Below are 20,687 nucleotides of genomic sequence, written 5' to 3'. Positions count from 1 at the left end.
ATAAAAAGGTATCATTTCCAACTTGTTTGTTAACCTTTATTGTCACACGACTAAATTACACATTTTGTGACTCTAGTCTTGAACTGTAGGACTTATATATGAATCATAATAAGAAAGGCTTTCTCTTGCTTTAATACAACTGTCACACTGCTTTCTTCCCCAGTAATCATGAGAAAGGACAGTAGCAATGGTTATCTTTATTGATTGTGATACCCAAATAGATTAGTTAGAATATCTGTTCTGAAAACACTGTCATTTTGTTTTTGGAAAACAAAATATATTTGTAGAACAAAGTGGCAAATTCCAGGAAGCATTACAGTGTAAGAAATATCATTAACATATAAACAACCAATATTAATTTTCATATGCTATGAAAATGCTTTTAGAAATATCAGGGGGTTATTTCTATTTTTTTTTTTTTTTTTTAACAAATGTGCCATCTGTATCAGATTCTAATGCTGGTGCTCATGCAAGTTGCTTGCAGTACTTGACTTGTTGAAGTGATCTTGACCTGTGCTGGTAGCTGTCAAAGTTCTCTCGGCAAGCACATCAATTACAAACATGTTGTTGAACTGGTAGAAACAATGGCCCAGAGTGCAAATGAAAAAAGGACTCTGGTTTCAGTCTCATTTATTCGTGTCCCAGAGTAAAATGAGGCAGTGTGCTTTACTTTTCAGTATTCAATATACCTGTTATATGGCAAGCTCTCATATTGGTTACAGGTGGATTTCCTTCTTTCCCAGGAAAATCATTGGACAAGGCATATATTCCCCACACTATGTGTCTAGACCACACAGATGGAGGAACCCCCACAGATCCCTCATTCACCCACCAAGAGACAGGTTGTTGCACCCCAGCCCACACACAAGTTAGCTCTCGCAAGATAGTGAACATTCGGTCCATCCACAACATGATCAGCCTAATACATGACCTACTCACAGATGACCCTGTGACAGAGACCCAGTATAACAAACTAGCTGAATTCTTCATGGAAAAGGTTGCACACATCTGGTCTCAGCTATGCAAGGGATCAAGAGATGAAGGTCACCGGATAGAAATTATGATTTGTGGTTTATACATTTTAAATAAATAAATAAATAAATGGGAAGTCCTCTATAAAAACACAACTCATTTCACTCCCTATTTATTTATTTAGCAGTTTTTAATAACCCACAGCTTCTAGAACATGTCCAGGATACAATAAAACTTACATAAAGCAAACAATAATATAACAAAACAGCAATAAAACAGAATTATAGCAATAAAATAGATTAAAATACATCATAAAAAAGCTAAGCTTTTAGCTTTTTCCTGAAAATGTTAATAACTGATTCCCTATCCTAGTTAATCCACCATATCAAGATCATCAGCAATGCATCACTAATAGAGGCCTATCTTCCAAACTGCCTAAAAAGAGCAATAATAAGACTCACACTGAAGAAACCTAAACTAGACCCCCCAATGACCCAAACAATTTCTACCTGCTCTCAAATCTCCCCTTTCTATAATCATAGAAAGCACAATGCTCTGCCACTCTCTGATCCACTGCATCCTACCAATCTGGCTTCCTTCCACATCACAGCACCAAGACCAATCTGCTGGATAAACTTCGACTATGCTTGGAGTAGCTCATCCTAGAACCCATGAGAGGGACAGTTACTTTAGATCTCGTCTTCAGTGGAATGGACAACCTGGTACAAAGGATTACTGTAAGGAGCGGTTTCAAGGATTACAAGTTTGTCTGAGGCATGGACATTGTTTAAAAATGCCATTTTGGAAGCCCAGATAAAATATATTCCTTACATTAACATAGTAATGATGGCAGAAAAAGACCAAATGGTCCTTCCAGTCTACCCAGCAAATTTTTTATGGTAGTAAATGCTGCTCTGTGCAGGTTACCCTCATGTTTCTGTTAATTGTAGTAACTGCCGCTCCGTGTATGTTACACCCAAGCCTTATGTTAAGTGCAGTAATATTAACAATCAAAATTAAGCACTATTAAGTCCATAACAGAATTACTGATAACATTTTTCACAGGGTAAGCAGCATTCTTGATAATTCAGACATCACTATTTGAATGTGCTTTGCTTTTGGATTTGGCCATAGAAGCTGTCCTGCGCTTTTTCCCTAATATCCGTGTATCAGTACCCTGACTGTAAAGTTGAGGCCAAGTATTGGCTATCATCTGAATCCTATTCCCCTTTATTCCCACCCCCTGCCATTAAAGCGGAGAGCGATGTTGCAGTTGCATCAAGATCATGAAAGCTAGTTGGTTATGGGTGGCAATCCCCATGCCTTCTGTTAAGGGAAGTGTAAGCAAGTTTAGGGGTGCAGGGACCTGTCTGCTACAGGACACTTCAAGTTCACCTCCCACTTCACAATCCTAAGCTCAGGAAAAGGACAACATGTTCTCCTCAGAAATAGACTTTTATTTATCAGACTTGGTAGGATTTAGAATTTAGAAAATAACAATTCCTGTCTCTAATATCCTGGCTGCTAAGCACCAGTTTTCCCTAAAGAACGTTCTGTACCATGGGTGGTTTCACACATGCCATAAACATTAGCCTGCTTAATATATTAATACTTATGGCTAACTTACTTACCCCTGGTCCCAACTTCAGGTGATATCCCTCTGTTCACCTCTGAAGCAGATGATGGCTGGAGGTCTGAAGAATGTATGCAGGGAAAGAGTCTTGCTTCCTGGGTTTGGTACTGGCAGAGTTGGCTGTGGTCTAGGAAGGAGACGTGCTTCTGGCTCTGGTACTTACTGGGCTGTCTGGGGATTAGTCTTGCCCCTCACCGTCTCAGACTTCGTGTCACTTTCCAAACCTGAGCAGGGCATCTCCTGGCCACACATAGTCTTCTCCCTCCTTGATAGCATGGGATGCTGGTCTGCTTCAGACTCCCCTTTCTCTCTTATTTCAGGGGTCACTTCTCTGGTTTTAGGGTTGCTTTTTCAGGATTCACTTTCTGGGTTGCTTTTGTGGTTTCGCTTCTTTTTATTTGCCCCCCCCCTGTCTTATACTTTCCAGCTGATAAATATATATATAAGCTCATACATAGTGGGTGGAGGGCCTTTGCCACATTATGGGTCTTACTCTCCCTCCCCATTTCTTCGGGGGGGGGGGGAGTTCTGCCACATCCATATGCCAAGCTGTGTGTCGGAATCAGTGTTCTTCTCCATCTGAGACTGCCCGTCCCTTTCTTATAAGGTAGGAGTCCTTCTAACCTCTGGACTTGCTTGGCTGGTCCATGACTCCTGCTTAGGAGCTTAAGTTGCTGCATTGTCTCTCTGCCTTGGTTTTTATTTGCACAAGCACTTACAAACAGATAGATCTAGATAAGGTATCCTTCAGTGTAAATTCTCATCTGGGCAAGGTCAAACCTCAATACACAGTGGGAAAATGCTCCCCTCGTTGCCCATTGGGTCGCTCAAGCCCATGATATCTCGGATCTTCTTTTTCCACTGAGACAAAGTCTTGTCCTGTTAGAATTTGGTCTGCATATTTCTTGGTTATTATGATTCATATTTGTGCTTTCAGTGGTAAAACATGGGATATCTCCCTAAAGAAGTAGCTGCTGCTCCATGTAGATTACTGCATGCAACCCTTTCCTTCATTTCCACCTCTAGCCTTTAGGGTCAAAGGAAGACCAAATGACTACCAGCATGGTTTAATGGTGAGGTGAAGGAGGCAGTTAAAGCTAAAAATTCAAAAAATAGAAAGCAGATGCAAATGAAGAAAATAGCCAAGAGCATAAGCAATGGAAAGTTAGATGTAAAACAGTAGTTAGACAGACTAAAAGATTTTGAAAAAAAACTTTCCAGTGAAGCAAAAATTAAGGATAAAACCTTTTGTACATTTAAAACAAAAAGCCTGTTAGGGAATCAGTTGGGTGACTAGGAGGTTCATATTCAGTCACTATCTAGAAAGGGAAGTTGGTCAGATAAACTTATCTGGCTTACTTTGGAGATATGTTAATTCAATATTGCACAAACAAAGGAGGAGAGATACTGCACGTTATAAATCAACAGTCCAAGGGAGACGTGCAGTGCAATTATATAGAAGATCCACACAATGAGTCAACTATTCATGTAAATTATTTTAGTGAATATGGCAACTCCACAGTTTTAAAGATTGTCTGTAGTACAAGTTTTGAACAATCCCCCGACATGGTACCATGTTTCGCCGTGCGGCTGCATTGGGAGAGACGGCAATAGTTTCAAAAGTCTGAAAACAAAAGACATTTAAATGTGGATACAAAGAGAACATGATGGAAAACAGTTCAAGGTTATTAAATATTTTACATTTTTACAACAACATACCTTAGCCAAGTATCAGTACACAACATAAAATGGGACTGCACCAGAATGATACAATAGACAGCCCTTTAAAGCTGAAAAAAGGCACGAAAAGGCACTTGACCAATCATAACGGCAAATAAAAGTGGATCTGACAGACAACTATGACGGCGTGAAGGAGCGCTTAGCCAATCTGAAAACAGCACAAAGAAATGGATCTAACAGACAGCTATGGATACTAATCATGTAAACACACCCCACTCGATTTCATTGTTTAAACCTAGTGTAGATAAACTTTTTAATAAAAAAAATCAATTTTTGTTCTCTGCGGACCAAAATTTCTGAAAAGTTCCCCCCCCCCCCCAACATGGAGGAGGAAGCACATCAATTACACAAAACTTTAGATCTGAGATATCATCGGCTTGAGCGACCCAATGGGCAACGAGGGGAGCATTTTCCCGCTGTGTATTGAGGTTTGAGCGATGTTCAATAATTCTTGTTTTAATCATCCGTGTGGTTTTTCCAATGTAAATCTTATAGCAAGGACATCTAATGACATAAATGACTCCAGATGTAGTGCAATCGGAACTGAAGCATAATGGAAAAGAATCCCATATAGGAGGGTGACTGAATGAGTCAAGAGATAAAGAGTGAGAGCAGACAGAACAGGATCCACAGGGACCATGGCCCTTAAAGATTTCCATAGAACAGTTAATTGGGGATAGCTCAGAGTGTACTAGTAGATCCCTAAGATTTTGTCCACAGTGAAAAGTAAATCTAATAGGACATGCAAAAATATTATGTATGGATAATATTGGCCAATGGCGGTTCTCTGGACAGAAAAAGGCAAAATACAATTGATAATCCCTTCAGAGGAATGAGACAGAGGTATAAAAAGAAAATCTCTATTAGATAAAGGGCACGTTTGAAGGCTTTCTTTAATACTGAAAACGGATATCCACGCTCTCTGAATCGAGCCAGCATTTGTTGAGACTGGGGAATAAAGTCATACCTGGAAGAACACAAACGTCGAAGCCTTAAAAACTGACCAAATGGGATGTTGTATTTTAATCTCAATGGATGATGACTATTTAAGGCTAGCAAAGTGTTGCGATCTGCGAACTTTGCACGCGCCGGCCGGCAGCCCTGCTCCGTGTTCCGGTCCTGGGGGCTGGTCCGGAGGCCGCGGCCACGCCCCCGGAACACCCCCGGGCCGAAACCATGCCCGCATCGCCACCCCCGAAACGCTCCATCACGCGCGACACGCCCCCAAAACACCACGTCGCTCCCGACACGCCCCTTTTACAAAGCCCCGGGACTTGCGCGCGCCGGCGCGTGCAAGGCATTTAAAATCCGCCCCTTAGGGTTTAAAAATTAAATTCATTTTAAAAAGGGTGAGCTTTTAGACTGGATTTGAATAAGATCAGACAGGAAGCATGATGCATCAATTTAGGAAGTCTATTCCAAGCATGCAGCACAGCAAGATGGAACGGGCAAAAATGAGATTCAGTGCTGGGCACAGATAGGTGTGACTTGTCGAAAAAGCAGAGCTCCCAAGGAAGGGTTTAGGGAGAGATAAGAGAAAGAAGTGAGGAGCTGCAGAATGAATGTGCTTGAGGGTGAGTAAAAGAAGCTTGAATTATATGCAGAAGCAGATAGAGAGCCAATGTAGTAACTTGGGAAGAGGGATTATATGGGTATAACACTGGGTGAAGGATAGGTCATTCACCTGAATTTTGAATAGATTGTACTGGAGAGAGGTGTCAAAGATGTCTTCAAAGCTGAAGAGATTATGAGGATGACAGTGTTATCCAGAGAAAGAGAAACATCAGATCTTCTCCTGGACCTTAAGTCATCATATCCACATGCAGTAAGCCTCTCACACTGAATGTGAACAGCCAGCACTTTACACAGCAATCCATTAGAATACTAGCTTTAAAAAGACAAAAAAAAAAAAAAAAAAGAAAACATGAACATGATACAACTAGAGTTAATTTTAAAAAAGTGAAATTTCTGCACTGAGAAGTACTTTCTATTTGCTTGGGTCATGTTTTGGCAGCTTGGAATAGAACTTCCAGTTCTTGGGACAATGATTTCAAGCAGTTAAAGTGTCACTATGTGTATTTTACATTCTATTAGGCTCTTCTGGGAGATGCCTAACACCAGATCTTAGCCTGTTCTAGCTAGATAACACTATAGGTTTTCACCTGACTTAATAAAGCAATTTATATTCATCTTTTCTGACTCCACTGATATATTTTCTTGGTCTAGTCAGCAAAATGTCTTGCAAAGTATTTAATTGTGCGTTTGACCCACAATGTAAAACTATCCCTATTTATCACTGCGGTGCATCAGTACATTATGAATCATTCAGGCACATTTATCAACATGACAAAGTCTCTCATCTGTACATTTCCTCTAGAGGCATAAAACATCGCCTGCAAATGGGCAACTCACTCCTCAGTACAAAGATACCGTTAACTAAATATCAACAAATGTATATTGTGGTTCTTTTTAAACTGATACGTGCCTTTTAATACACTCTCAGCATCTTCTTTGCCGCCTCCAATGAATAGCTGTGCTATATTATGCATGCAGTGACCACAATAAAATACATTCATCTTATCATTCATCGGAACAGCCTGCAAGGCTGATTTACAAACTCTTTGTAATGGTGCTGCTCACTTATTTCAGCAAGAAACAAATATAGCACCTTCATTGATTTCAACAATCACCATGGCAAGTGTAATTAAATAATCAAATATGACCAGAGAGCTCTCTGTTCACTATTCAGGTTTATAATACTCTAATACTCCAAAAATGTAAGCATATCTTTGACTGAATGCAAGGCTAAGAATGAATATTCATTAACTTAAAGAGTATTAACATAATGACATTTGTCTAAGCACAACATTGTGTATTAGCAACATTTTATTGAGGATTTGATTGCCGATTCATGCTTTTCCTTTCCCCCTCAAGGAAGTCTTTGTGGTAAGGAAAAAATGACTTGGCTTGTTACTGTCCTCAGTAATCTGAATTTTCCCGTTATCTACTGTAATTCATCTCATGATGTTTGGATTAACAACAGGTGTACACAAGTAACTTGTATACCCACCAGTCCTCTCAAATCACATATCAAAGTACCATAAAACGATTTAAGGAAACACTTTTTACTTCACTGTAAACTTGACTCAAAATCGTACTATTTAAAGACATGACCCATGACTTAACTGTAGAAGGTGCAACCTCTGGATTCCCCCTCTCCTCGACCTCCCGCTATCGGCCGCATCACGTCTCCTCGTCTGCCGGGGCTCTCGAGGCCCGATCGGGGCTAGAGCCCGCTCGCATCCCCGCGAGCCGTGCAGAGGAGGCAACCGGAACAGCAGCAATCCAAATTAAAAAAAAAAAAAAAGAAGAAATAGGCAAACGAAAGCAGAAGGAAGGGACACTGCAGAGCACACGCGGTGAGTCAGCCATGCCCCCCGAGAGGCTCTAGGCCTATCGGAGCACGCCAAAAAAGGCCTTTAAATCGCTGCGCCCGAAGGAGCGCGACCTAAGGGGCCTGCCCCTTAGTGCTCCCCTTTGTGAGCCCCAGGACAGAAACTCCATCGCCTACTACCACTCCCCCTATTATACTTCACCCGAGCTCTCACCCATCTTTTCATCCAGCCTTTTCCAGCCTCGGCCAGCATTTATCAAACAATCTTTCAAGGCCCTGCAATACCCTTCCAGCTCTGCCAGCTTCTACCAGCATCCACCAGCCTCTACCAGTACTCATCCTGCACTTGCCAGCGTCTACCATCACCATCACGTATCCAGCACTCATCCTGCAGTCTCCCAGTCTCTGCAGCACTCTTCCAGATCTGCCAGCTTCTGCCAACATCCACCAGCCTCAACCAGTACTCATCCTGCACTCACCAGCGTCTACCATCACCTACACGCATCCAGCACTCATCCTGCAGTCTCCCAGTCTCTGCAGCACTCTTCCAGATCTGCCAGCTTCTGCCAACATCCACCAGCCTCAACCAGTACTCATCCTGCACTCGCCAGCGTCTACCATCACCTACACACATCCAGCACTCATCCTGCAGTCTCCCAGTCTCTGCAGCACTCGCCCAGATCTGCCAGCTTTTGCCAACATCCACCAGCCTTTCTTCTACACCTTCTGAGAAGGCACCATGCAAACCTACCCCATCCCTATCATTCATCATCAACACACCTACCACTTGAAGCTCTCACAACGATCCCCGAGCCATACAACGAGATCTCTCATCCCAATCATGATTTCACCCCTCACCCAGCTATTAGGACTCACGATATTCTCTCTAACCCTCTTCAACGCCCAATCCCTTTCTAAGAAAACCCATATCCTTAACGATTATCTTCTGGACTCCAAACCAGACGTTTGTGCCATCACGGAAACCTGGTTAAAAAGTTCTGACACCCCCTTGATAAACCAGTTACCTATACACCTCTATTTCTTCTCATTTCCAAGACTCAAAAAAAGAGGGGCGGTCTGCTTCTAGCCACCAAAAAAGAACTCAATCTCAGCCAGCAACCAGTAAAGACCTCCTCAAAAAAACTGGAACTAGGACTGTTCAAGTCAAAACATATTCAAATTTTCCTAGTATACGTCCCGCCAGGATTACTAGACTCCGATGCCTCACCCCTCATAGAAACCATTGCTAAACACATCAACATAGATTCACCAGCTATGATACCGGGGGACTTCAATCTGTATGTTGACGCCTCTCCGCTCTCTCCCAACTGTGAAACCTTCCTCTCCACACTCCAATCAATGGGCTTTGTACATATTATCAATAAACCCACCCATAAAGCAGGACATACACTCAACCTCATTTTCCTAAACTCATACCTATCATACAAAAACGTTCCAGACTGCACCCCTGTCCCCTGGTCCGACCACTCCTCACCTCGGTTTACAGCAAACAGTAATTCAGCCTGAGGCTTTACAATAAACATAAGTGGAAAAAGCCAAACGCTTGTTTAACAGTTAACTAGGTTTATAAATATCATATACATAAATGTAACAAAAATAACTGAGATAATTAACTTAAGGTCGGCCCTATAGGGAGATATTCTAGGGAATAATACGGGTATGGAAAGGGGAAACATGGGGGGGGGGAACGTGAGTCAAGGGGGGAAGGGAAGGGCAGGGTTAGGGGGAGGAATCAGGAGGAGGTTGAGCAGCGATGTATGTAATTTGCATAAGACCCATCCTTCAAGGGTAGGCTTTTCTAAACAGCCATGTTTTTAGGTTATGTTTAAATTTTCGGTGGCAGGGTTCCTGGTGCAGCTCCGAGGGCATACTGTTCCACATTGTGGTTCCTGCTTGATGAGCGAGCGTTCTTTTGTAGATGAATGTTTAGTTAGTTTAGGAGAAGGGATTGGCAGTCTGGCCTGATGTTGGGATCTGATTGGACGGTTTGTTTTTTTGAAATACAGGTGTTCAGAGAACCATTGCATGTTTCGGTTATGGATGGCCTTGTGTATCAGCGTCATAGATTTGTATATGATCCTGGATGCTACGGGTAGCCAGTGAAGGGATTGAAGCGCAGGAGTGATGTGATCGTGGTGGTGCGTGTTGGTGATGATACGAGCCGCTACATTTTGTAGCATTTGTAATGGCTGTAACGTGTTTTTTGGTAAACCTAATAGCAATGCGTTGCAGTAGTCGATCTTTGATAGAATAGTAGCTTGTATTACTGTGCGGAAGTCGTGTGGGTGTAATAGAGGTTTGATACACTTCAGCGTGTGTAGCTTAAAAAACCCGTTTTTTACAGTGTCAGCGATGAATTATTTAAATGTAAAATTGTTGTCAATGATAACGCCAAGGCTGCGGACTTGTTGTGCAGTAGGAGGGCAGCCTTGGGGTAGGACAGTTGTGTTCAGCGTGGAGTTGTTTGCAGGTGATATGATGAGAAGTTCAGTCTTGTTGGTGTTGATAGCCAGAAAGTTGTCGGTGAGAGGTTTTTTTTTATTTCTGTGAGAGCCGCATTCCAAGTATTCAGGGCATTTGAGAGAGAGCTGTTGATCGGTATGAGGATCTGCACATCATCTGCATAAATGAAGTGTTGAAAACCCAGTTTTGATAGTAGACGGCATAGTGGTGTGAGATAAATATTAAACAGCGTTGACGAAAGAGCAGATCCTTGGGGTACTTCTTGAGTGAGGCTTCTAGATTTAGATTCACTTCGTCCACTTTTAACACTGTATGTCCTATTGCTCAGGTAGGATTGGAACCAGAGTAATGCTGTGCCGGTGATATCTATTTCAGTGAGGCGTGTGATGAGAGTATTGTGATTTACAGTGTCAAAGGCGGCAGATATATCTAGAAGGGCGAGTATGTATGCGTGGCCAGAGTCTAGGGCTTTTAAGAGAGATTCTGATAGTGATAGGAGAAGCGTTTCAGTGCTGTGGTACTTTCTGAATCCATATTGAGATGGGAAGAGTAATTGATGCTCGTCTAGGTATTCGGTGAGTTGTTTATTGATGATTCTCTCCATTATTTTGGATAGGAAGGGGAGGTTCGAAACTGGACGATAGTTCGCTGGGTCCGAGGTGTCTAGGTTTGATTTTTTAAGAGTCGGTTTTATGATGGCATGTTTGAGTTGAGAAGGAACTGTGCCCAGTGTGATCGATTTGTTGAGGATCTTTTCTATGGGTTTAGCTATGGTGGTGCGGAAAGAGAGAAGTGTTTTTGTGGGCATAGTGTCTGCGGGGTGTAGAGCTGGTTTAATTTTCTTCAGTATTGACTCTACTTCTATATGAGATGTATTTTCAAGATTTGTAAGCTTTGCTTCAATATTTTTATAGATGGCTGGTGATGGATGGATGGTGGAGGTTGATAGGGTAGTTAGAGAAAGTTTGTTGTTGTGGGTGCAATTGGACATTGCTGGTAAATTGGGTATTATTTGTGAATTAAAGCGAGTCATAATAGATTGTATTTTGTTGTAGAAGTAAGCGGCTAGTTCCTCGCATTTTGATTCATCATTGTTGTTTGAGTTTGTGTTGACTGGAGCAATAACGAGGCTTTTGACGTATTGGAATAGTGCACGTGGATTAAATTGATATTGGTGGACTTTTGCTGCATAATATAGCCTTTCTTCACTCTGTCAGTGGTTTGGCGGTAGTTGTGGAGTAATGACTTGAATTTTTGTAGAGTTGTTGTGTTTTGGTTTCTGCGCCATTCCTTTTCAGATTTGCGGAGCTCCGTTTTTATTGACTTTAATTCCGAGGTGTACCATGGTTTTCTGTTTGTCTTCTCTGTGTTGATTTCTCTGGTTTGTATAGGGCAGTGCTTATCTGCTATGTTGCTTGTAATTTGGAACCAAGATGAGGAGGCGGTGTCAGCATCAGTTAGGTCTAATTTTTTTAGATCTTCAGATAGCGCATTCAAAATGTCTTCCATTTGTCCCTGTTTTCGGAAGTAGATCGTTTTCTTGCCGAGAGATGTCGGTGGGGGGTGATTAATAGTGCACCATGCATCGATTCGGTAGTGGTCTGACCAAGGTATCGGGGTACAGCGGGGCAGGTCTGTTTGAACGATTGAGTTGGTAAATATAACATGGAGTGTATGGCCAGCTTTATGTGTGGGGCCAGCTACTGCTTGTTGAAAGCCTAGTGCATTTAGTGAAGCCATTAGTGCTTCGCATGCTGGAGATTGTGGGAAGCGGTCGATGTGAAGGTTCAGGTCCCCCAGGATAATGGCTGGTAAGTGGATTTCGATGTGTTTGGCAATGAATTCTGTGAGTAGAGATGGGTTATTTTCAAGAATGTTTGGGGGAGCGTAGATTAGGCAGATTTGAAGTGCATTGGATTTAAATAGGCCAATCTCGAGTTTGTGACGGGGAGGAATGGCTTGTAAGGAGAGGTTAAATTTCTTTTTAGCAGCCAGGAGGAGGCCGCCTCCTTTTTTTTTTTCCCTCGGTATGGAAAAGACGTTGTATGCTTCGGTGGGTAGTTGGTTTAATATAGCTGTGTCTGTTTCCTTCAGCCATGATTCTGTGATCGCACAAATGTCCGGAGCTTCTTCTGTGAGTATATCACTCAGTAGTGTGGCTTTTTTTTAGCAGAGATTGTGTGTTTAAAAGTAGTACTGAGAATGTTAACAAACCTAACACTGTGATAGGAGCTACCATAATGGGAGTTAGCGTTCTATGAAATAGAGAATTTTGGTTGTGTTTCTCAGGTTTATGAGAAGAGTTGAAGTGTTTGATGGCAGGTATGTGGTGAGTTGTCATCTTGGAATGGTGCGGGATCTTCAGAGATACTGTTAGTCTCTTGGGTAAAATGGTTGGGAGGGTTTTCCTCTCCTCCTTTTTCTTTTTCTTCTCCTTCTCTCTGCTTTGTTTTTTTATGTTTCTTTTTTACGGTTTGTTTACAGGGGTGATTTGACGAACTTCTTGGTGGAATAGTAATCAGACAGATTTTTTTTTTTTTGTTCCAAGTTTACTTGTAGGGCTACATTTCGGGGCTGCACGAAGGGGCGCACAAAGGGGCCTGCCCCTTTTGTTGCGCTCCTTCAGCGCGCGGTGCCGGGCTGATTTTAATTTTAAAGGTCTCCGGCGCCTCTCTGGATTGGCTGATGGGAACGGCTGCTCCTATTGGCTGGTCCAGGCAGGGCTGCTTCATGGGCGGGCCTCGAGGACGGCAGGACGGCGCTGGATGGCTTGCGATCGGCGTTGGAGCCACCGAGGGTAAGGGTGAATTTAAAGGGCCTTGCTCCGGTGGGTCTGCGGCACCAATTGCGCAGGCCCTCCCTCGCAGCGTCCGACGACGAAGAAAGGAGGAATCGGCAGGCTGATTTTAATTTTAAAGGTCTCCGGCGCCTCTCTGGATTGGCTGATGGGAGCGGCTGCTCCTAATGGCTGGTCCAGGCAGGGCTGCTTCGTGGGTGGGCCTCGAGGATGGCAGGACGGCGCTGGATGGCTCACGATCGGCGTTGGAGCCACCGAGGGTAAGGGTGAATTTAAAGGGCCTTACCCCGGTGGGTCTGCGGCACCGATTGCGCAGGCCCTCCCTTGCAGCATCCGACGACGAAGAAAGGAGGAATCGGCGGGCTGATTTTAATTTTAAAGGTCTCCGGCGCCTCTCTGGATTGGCTGATGGGAGTGGCTGCTCCTATTGGCTGGTCCAGGCAGGGCTGCTTCGTGGGCGGGCCTTGAGGACGGCAGGACGGCGCTGGATGGCTCGTGATCGGTGTTGGAGCCACTGAGGGTAAGGGTGAATTTAAAGGGCCTTACCCCGGTGGGTCTGTGGTGCCGATTGCGCAGGCCCTCCCTCGCAGCGTCCGACGACGAAGAAATATCTTTCTAAGGAACTCCCTAAACCTGGATATCTCCAACCCCAACTCAGCCCTCCTATCCTGGCTCAATATCACGGAGTCAATAGCCAATAAACTTTGCCCCAAAGTAACGAAAATTATCAATTGGACACAAAAAAGGAAACAACGCGGCGTAAGGGAGCCGTGGAAGAATAAATATGTGGTAATCGAGCCAAGAGAAGACATATGGAAGCCTCAAAATCGTATGACTGAAGTAGAGAAGCGTGTCCAGGAGACAGATACGGAAGAAAACACCCCTGAAGCAGAACCTGCGGTTCGAAACACGCGCGTGTCGGGTGATTACTCAAGACTGGAAAGATAAGTAGTGATAAGTTCTCTCGTATCCTTTTGAGTACAGTTTGCGAAATTGAAGAGGATTATTGACATGGGGAAGTTTTAATAGAAAAAAGAGAAAAATCCTAAAAAATACTATAATTAAAGTAAGGTGGCCCCGTACCTAATTCAGGAGTCTGTTTGATTTTTCAGACCCTGAGAGTGAGGGGCCTACATATACTACTTGGCAAAACCTATGAAGTTGAAATATTTCTACCAGTGTTACTATTGGGTTGATTTTGTGGGACACTGTTAAAGGTACACTGGATTACAGTTATATACGGGTATAAGGTTGTGATTGATATCTTCCTCAGATAAAACCATGATATCTTGGATCCTGTAACCTGCAAAATAGAAAGTATTACACTATTTTTTCCATTAAATTACCGTACTCACCACAAATGTTAAACTAACTAGGCAAGCTCTTACCAACATTCTCCCTATTTCCATTTTTAGGAAGAGCAATGTCCGTTCATCTTCGGTTGTCTGAAGCCACTCCTTTATCCAAGGAATTGTTGATCAGGATTGTCAGCAAAGCAGCCAGAACCGCTAAGCTACTTTATTATCCTAGGATGCATCCAGGTTGGCCCGATTGCCTTGTCTACTTTTGGTTTTGTTAATTCTATGCACATCCTCTCTTCCATAAATGGAGTGGTATCTATCTATACCTGTCTTCTATCTGTGGCCCTGGTTCAACTCCTTCTTCAGTGAACACTGAGCAAAATATTTGTTCAGTATTTCAAGTTCTTCTTTGTTGTCATTCACACATTCCTTTTTGTTATCTCTTGGTCTTACAATTCCACTTCTGCCCTTCCTTTCACTAGCATATCTAAAAAATGATATCTTGTCACATTATTTCATTGCCTCAACTAATTTTTCCTTCATTTGCATTTTACTGCTTTGACTATTTTCTCAGTTTCCCTCAGCCTTTCCAGACACTTTTTAAGTCCAAGACCCTGACCTTTGTGTGACCCCCTTTTCTGCCTTTGCTTTTCAAACAGAATTCAAATCCGGTTACTAATTTATACAGATGCAGCAGTAGATAAAGACTTTGCATATTTACTTTCATTATCAACAGTTAGATCCCCCATTCCATCGCCTTTCTGATCATTAATGTCGGCAGAAATATTTGTTTGTGCACACAAAAGAAAAATAGCCACATTCTTACCAAATGAAGAGAAGTTACTTTATTGAAAAATTCACCTACATATAAACAGATGCAGAGTGCAGAAAGTACAACCAGGTAACATACCCTATAACTTTGTACATAACATTTGCTGATTCAGAGAGGTCCTAGTAGAATTAAGATTTGAAAAACATTGGAAGAACAGCATTTGTGTAAACTGCGTGCAGCCTCTGATCTGCTTTTATGTCTGTTAATCTTCCAGGAAGCAATCATTACCAATTTCACAATACTGAGTTTTTCTTATTTCATGTACATGAAATATTTCTACCGACTGTGGACTTTACTGAGCAGTAACGATAAGAGACCTCACCCCCGCTAAACACCCTTTAGCAATTGCTAAATGCGGTAACTAAACAGAGACAACAAAGGAAAGAATAGTAGCAAAACAAAAACACCTACAACTAAAGCTTCTATATAAAAAGAATGATTAATTAGTGACAGGAAAGAAAAATACACGGAAGATATTCGTTGGGGATTTTTATTTCTTTAAAATAATTCATACAAATGGTTACAGTCACAAACATGATTTTAACCAAAAATATTGCTAGCCTACCACATTACCAGAAAGGAATCTATGTAGGCAATGAAATGATGCTACTTTTTCAGTAGTCTAGTGCCTTTTTAATTTCGCATACCACCAATAATGTACAATTTTAACTGGTGACAAAAAAAGCATAATGCTTATTTATACAAAACTTTTGTTGTTATTTTTTTATTCTTCAAATTCTTTTTGCAATGTTGTCTTTTTTTTTTTTTTTTTGAAATAAGGGAATTCATGCCAAAAAATTAAGAGAAACTGTTGTCCTTATGTTACTAAATTATTCTAAAAAAATAAGCAGGTAGAAAAAACAATGCACTGTGTGGCATAAAATGAAAAATGGGGAAAAAATTCATTGTCCTGAGAAGTCTGCCAGCTGCCTCTTTTATGGGCATGTTTAACATATAAAAGAAAAGATATTTTTGTTATCTCAAAACTGGCTTGTTAAATGCTTCCCCTATGGGTTTTTATCCTGTTGACAGCTAAGCAAACGAACCCCTTTTAATGTTCTAAAAACTGTACACAGACAAGTACATTCATGATATAATTAACTACTAACTTATCTTGCTTAACAAAGAACCCATAGGACACAGAAACAGTGAATCAGTCCACTGGACAGGGACAAACTACAATTTTTATACGGAGGAAAAAGTTTCTGAATTTTTTTTTTAATTTTTTTTTATTTCCCACACCTTTTCCACTTATACTGTATATTTGGACCAGTTTCTAAAATCAATTATGGTCTCCTTGTAAGTTCATGGTTTTGCCTCTATTCAAAATCCAGATTTTTTTTTCCACGCACTCTCCGAAACTGAAATCTCCAATGCTGGGAATGCTGTTTTCCTTTAGGCTACAATTGGTCACTTGGATGGTCTCTGTCAGCCTCTGGTTTGACAGTTTGGCCAGGGGAAGGGGCATGTGGAGGATGGACCACAGCAGGGAGGCCATGCGATAAAGATATGGCGCTGGGGACTATTCCTTCTCCTGTGGGTAGGCCTGTCGGAGCCACGCTTACGACACCGGGAGGATATCGGCTAGAGGAATTAAAAAAAAATAAAATAAAATGAGATTAGCACAATTTCTTTTTCATATCTATATTATTCTTCACTATCCCAGTAATCTGATTTATGTTTACTAAAAACCCTGTTCATTTCAGGTTTATTTTATTTTTGGACATTACAGATTGTTCCAAAGGCACCAGTTAATAAGATGCATTAATGCTTTTGCACATCAGCCTGTCTCATTTCTTCAGGATGCAACACACAAGGGAATAATGCAATAATCTTTCAAAGAAATATAATGGCCAATATTTTACTGTTTCTAGGCACTTGTGATTAACGCTATGATTGTACTCATGCAGAGAGATCCTTAAACCCTAAGAACGTAAGAGAAGCACTTTCATTATGATAGGAGTGCCCACTCTACAACAGTTTAGCCATATATTATAGCAAAAGACCTTTTCTGATTGTTGAACATGTGAGAGAATTAAGTAGGTGCTATTTCTCAAACATTACTTTCCAACACCACAAAGACATTTGGAAAGTTAAATGAATGGTTTCTCTCTCAGTTTTACTATACCAAAATCCCTACCGCAAGCATGTGATTAAGACAATTCTTCTTTTGGAAGAGGATGAAATGGAAAAAATATAAGGCTGCGTGTTCTTCTCTTGGACAGTCTAGACTTACATGTTTCTCTCTAGTCTATCACCCTTCCAGCTTAATCACGCTCATATCTTTATTCTCTCTCAGTTTCTTTTCGCTTATCTCCATTTTTCTTTAAAGTCTCTTTCCTCCTTCAATCATTCAGCTCTCTCTCTCTCCTCCATATTTTCTTTGCCCCCCCCAGCTCCATTTTCCCACTCCTCCTCAATCTCTCTTCCTCCATTTTTCCCCTTTTATCCCATTGTACCTTGGGCGTTCAAATTTAGGGTCGGATTCAGTAAGGCATTTCTCCCATTCTATGTCTATGGGAAAATGCCTTGATGAATCAGGCCCTTAAATTGCTGAATTCAAGTGAGAGGAATAGATGGACAGAAATGGCATAAGATGCCACACGTGTCATTTTTTTTTAAAATCAAATAAATAGAACATACAAGTTCCTTCACTATCATATATTTCAACCGTTAAAGTCAAATATAATTTTTCTACTTTTGTTATCCAATGCTTTTTTCCCATTGTACTCTGTTTCTCTGCACTCTTCAGCCCCATACTTAGTTATTTACTAGTGCACACTATAAACATGTGCAGGTGTATGTTTAACGTGCCTTACTGCAGGCTGCTTAATGTGGCATTTACTAATTAAACCGTTAATAAATACAGCATTAAAGCACTTATACCTTGGCCAATAATGTGCACATGGGAATACAAGGCCATCCCCTACAGTGTGAAAAAAAAAGGGCCTTCCCTGGCATGATCTCCCCTCCTCCCTCCCACCCCCACATGTGCAGGGCAAAGGAGATCCTCAGGTCAGCCCATGTTGTTTTGATCATCAGATCAAGCATGGCAGGGGCAAGGGGGGACTGCGCCCGCCCCACAGCAGCTTTGGGACATCATTGAATGGGATGGGGAGGGGACCAGCCAGAGAGGGAGATACTGAGGGTCTGAGAACCTTGTCAACTCTCAGGGAGGAGACAGATACTGATTGGCCTGCAGTGCCCCATCTGGTTCACTAACGACGGGGAAGCCGTGCTGTGGAGGGCCCTACCTTCATTTGGAGGAGCTAGCCACACTTCTTCAGATGTGGTTCATTTCTTGCATTAGCCAGAGCATGAAAGCAAATTGTGTGGCTTTATGCAATTTGTGTTAACCCAGGACAAGGACAATGTTTATAACCTTTTATACGTGGGTAAAAGCATTTTACCAATTTAAATCCACTGTTTGAAAATTTCCCTCCCTCAGTGTGGTGAAAAGCAATTGCATTGTTCTAGAATATGCATACTTTTTGTCTCATTTAAGAATGGCATTCCTAAGATTTAAGGGAAAACAACACATTATGGCAGGGAAGGAAAATACCACACAGATTCCATTTTCAAATCTACTTGTGTTCTTTTCAATTAAAAAGGTACCTGCACAAAAAGCAAATGCATATGTCCATGGGTACTTTGTAGCTTTGGCTAATTATAATGCAAAGGCATATGCATACTTTCACTTTGAAAAACCAGTGCAAAGTATACTGGTAAAAATTGCCCCCGGAATTTGCCTTAATGTGAACAGTTTGAAAATTGCCCCATTAAGTACTAATGAGCTGCAATGCATGCATATGTATGCAACACAGATCCTTTAAATATTCTCTGTGGTAGGGTCTCTGTTTTTTATGCGTTACCCTCATCATTTCTCTCACCTTTCATCTCTTCCTCCATGCCATTTTCAAGCCCTCCTCATTCTGTGAATGACAAGGTTCATGGCATTTCTGATACATGACATCCACAGTGAAAAAGAGCAACTAAACTGGCAGAGTGATCACTTGCTGTGGTTAACTTAAGATAAGGCTAAAATAATGGATTCTAAACATCAGTTCAAAGTATGTATTAGACTGAGGGAAAGGATTTATTTTAAAAGACAGGATGAAGAAGTCCATTGTTTTAAATAAGATTTTCATCTACCCTTTCTATTAAAAATGCATATATCCACAGCAGATCAATCTGGTATTGCACAGGAATGCATATTTGCTTAGATTTAAAATCAGATTAGTTTAGTTGCCTGTACTAGTAAACAGCATTATCCTAGTTCAGAATTCTTCTTTCAAATGTAAAGCAGTACTGTTAACTCAGTTCTCCAAAATATAAGCTTGTCTCTTTGTCTCCTTCCTTTACAGGATTTATTTCTGGGTCATCTTGAGTTTTCTTTTTGTCCTAACATGAATTTTTGTTTTGGCATTTTCATTTTGACCACACGCCTAGTCATACTATATTCCTGTTTTACAGGTAACACTGAAGCCTCTAGTTTAGTTAAGATTTTTATTTCTGAGCATGGCTAAAGTGGAGGAACTTTCAAAACATTTAAAAATTAACACCTTTTTTTAGGAATGACATAAAAATTTGAATAAAAAGGGAAGATCGCATTAAATTAAATACCAACTAAATTATCTATACAATTCTTGCCAACATTGAGCTTTTAAAGCTTTGCATGGCAAAGCAGTTGGATTTGTGGCTCAATATTAAAAAGCCACATATGAAGCAATACACACCTCGGTGCATTAACTATTACTCCTGTGCATTAGTTCATTTTTGGTTGAGTTTTTTTTTTTTTTTTTTAGTAGGAATGTGCTTGTTGACCAAACCATACTGATTAGGCCTGCTCTTTTTTACATTTATTAAGGATATAACAGTCAATGGCATTATCTATCCCACGTTGTCCTAAGTGGGATGACTGAAAACTAAAACACTGAACTGTCACGTATTAAAAGAGGTATATAGTCCTGGTAGAAAATGAAAAAATATGTGGCTAAGTCTTGGGGTGAGGCTCTGCGGTTTCTTTCTTTCCTTTCCTGTATGGGTTGTGTTTATTTTATTTCTGATTTGTATCGGCTATGAGTATAAAAGGAAAATCTCTTGCAATGGCACATGGCAACACTCTCTCTTTTTGACAGTGTACAATTATGATGATATGCAGTTGCATATGTTTTATTAAGTATTATGACACTTGTGACATGTCTGTATTGTATATTGATATGCATTATGGCAGAAAGAAAAACATTTAAGAAAGGTATATGCCTAAAAGCCACACTTAGCTTTGTATGTGGCTCCCTTATAGTTTCTATTCAGTTGGCCTTCAACAACTGCCATCCATGTCACTTGTGGGACAATATTCTTATAGGCCAGTTTTTCTGTCTACGGTAACTGTGCACCACATGTGAGGAATATATTATACAGGCGCGAATTATGTCCTCCAATTTTTTACACCATGGTTATCCGATAAGAATTGTGAAGCATGCCTTTAAACATGCACTTTATCTAAATCATGATTTGCTTTTTATTAAATCTTC

The 20,687-nt window shown here is 41.2% G+C and overlaps 1 protein-coding gene across 6 annotated transcripts in view; it reads right to left on the bottom strand.

The window, feature by feature from the left end:
- Nucleotides 1-15,151: 15,151 nt before the first annotated feature.
- CTBP1 (C-terminal binding protein 1) overlaps nt 15,152-20,687 on the bottom strand; it is a 943,073-nt gene continuing 937,537 nt past the window's right edge. For 4 of the 6 annotated variants that reach the window (XM_029592698.1, XM_029592712.1, XM_029592708.1 and 1 more), the window contains one exon: nt 16,554-16,737. In XM_029592698.1, the coding sequence (XP_029448558.1) occupies nt 16,554-16,737 (184 nt within the window). Of the gene's footprint in view, nt 16,738-20,687 lie in introns of all 6 variants that reach the window. The other 2 variants (XM_029592702.1, XM_029592716.1) reach the window with 2 other exon arrangements.

This window comes from Rhinatrema bivittatum, chromosome 1 (genome assembly GCF_901001135.1).
Source record: "Rhinatrema bivittatum chromosome 1, aRhiBiv1.1, whole genome shotgun sequence".
In the NCBI taxonomy this organism is placed as follows: Eukaryota; Metazoa; Chordata; class Amphibia; order Gymnophiona; family Rhinatrematidae; genus Rhinatrema; species Rhinatrema bivittatum.
The sequence above is the reverse complement of the archived record's forward strand: the minus strand, read 5'-3'. Positions and strand labels throughout refer to the sequence as shown.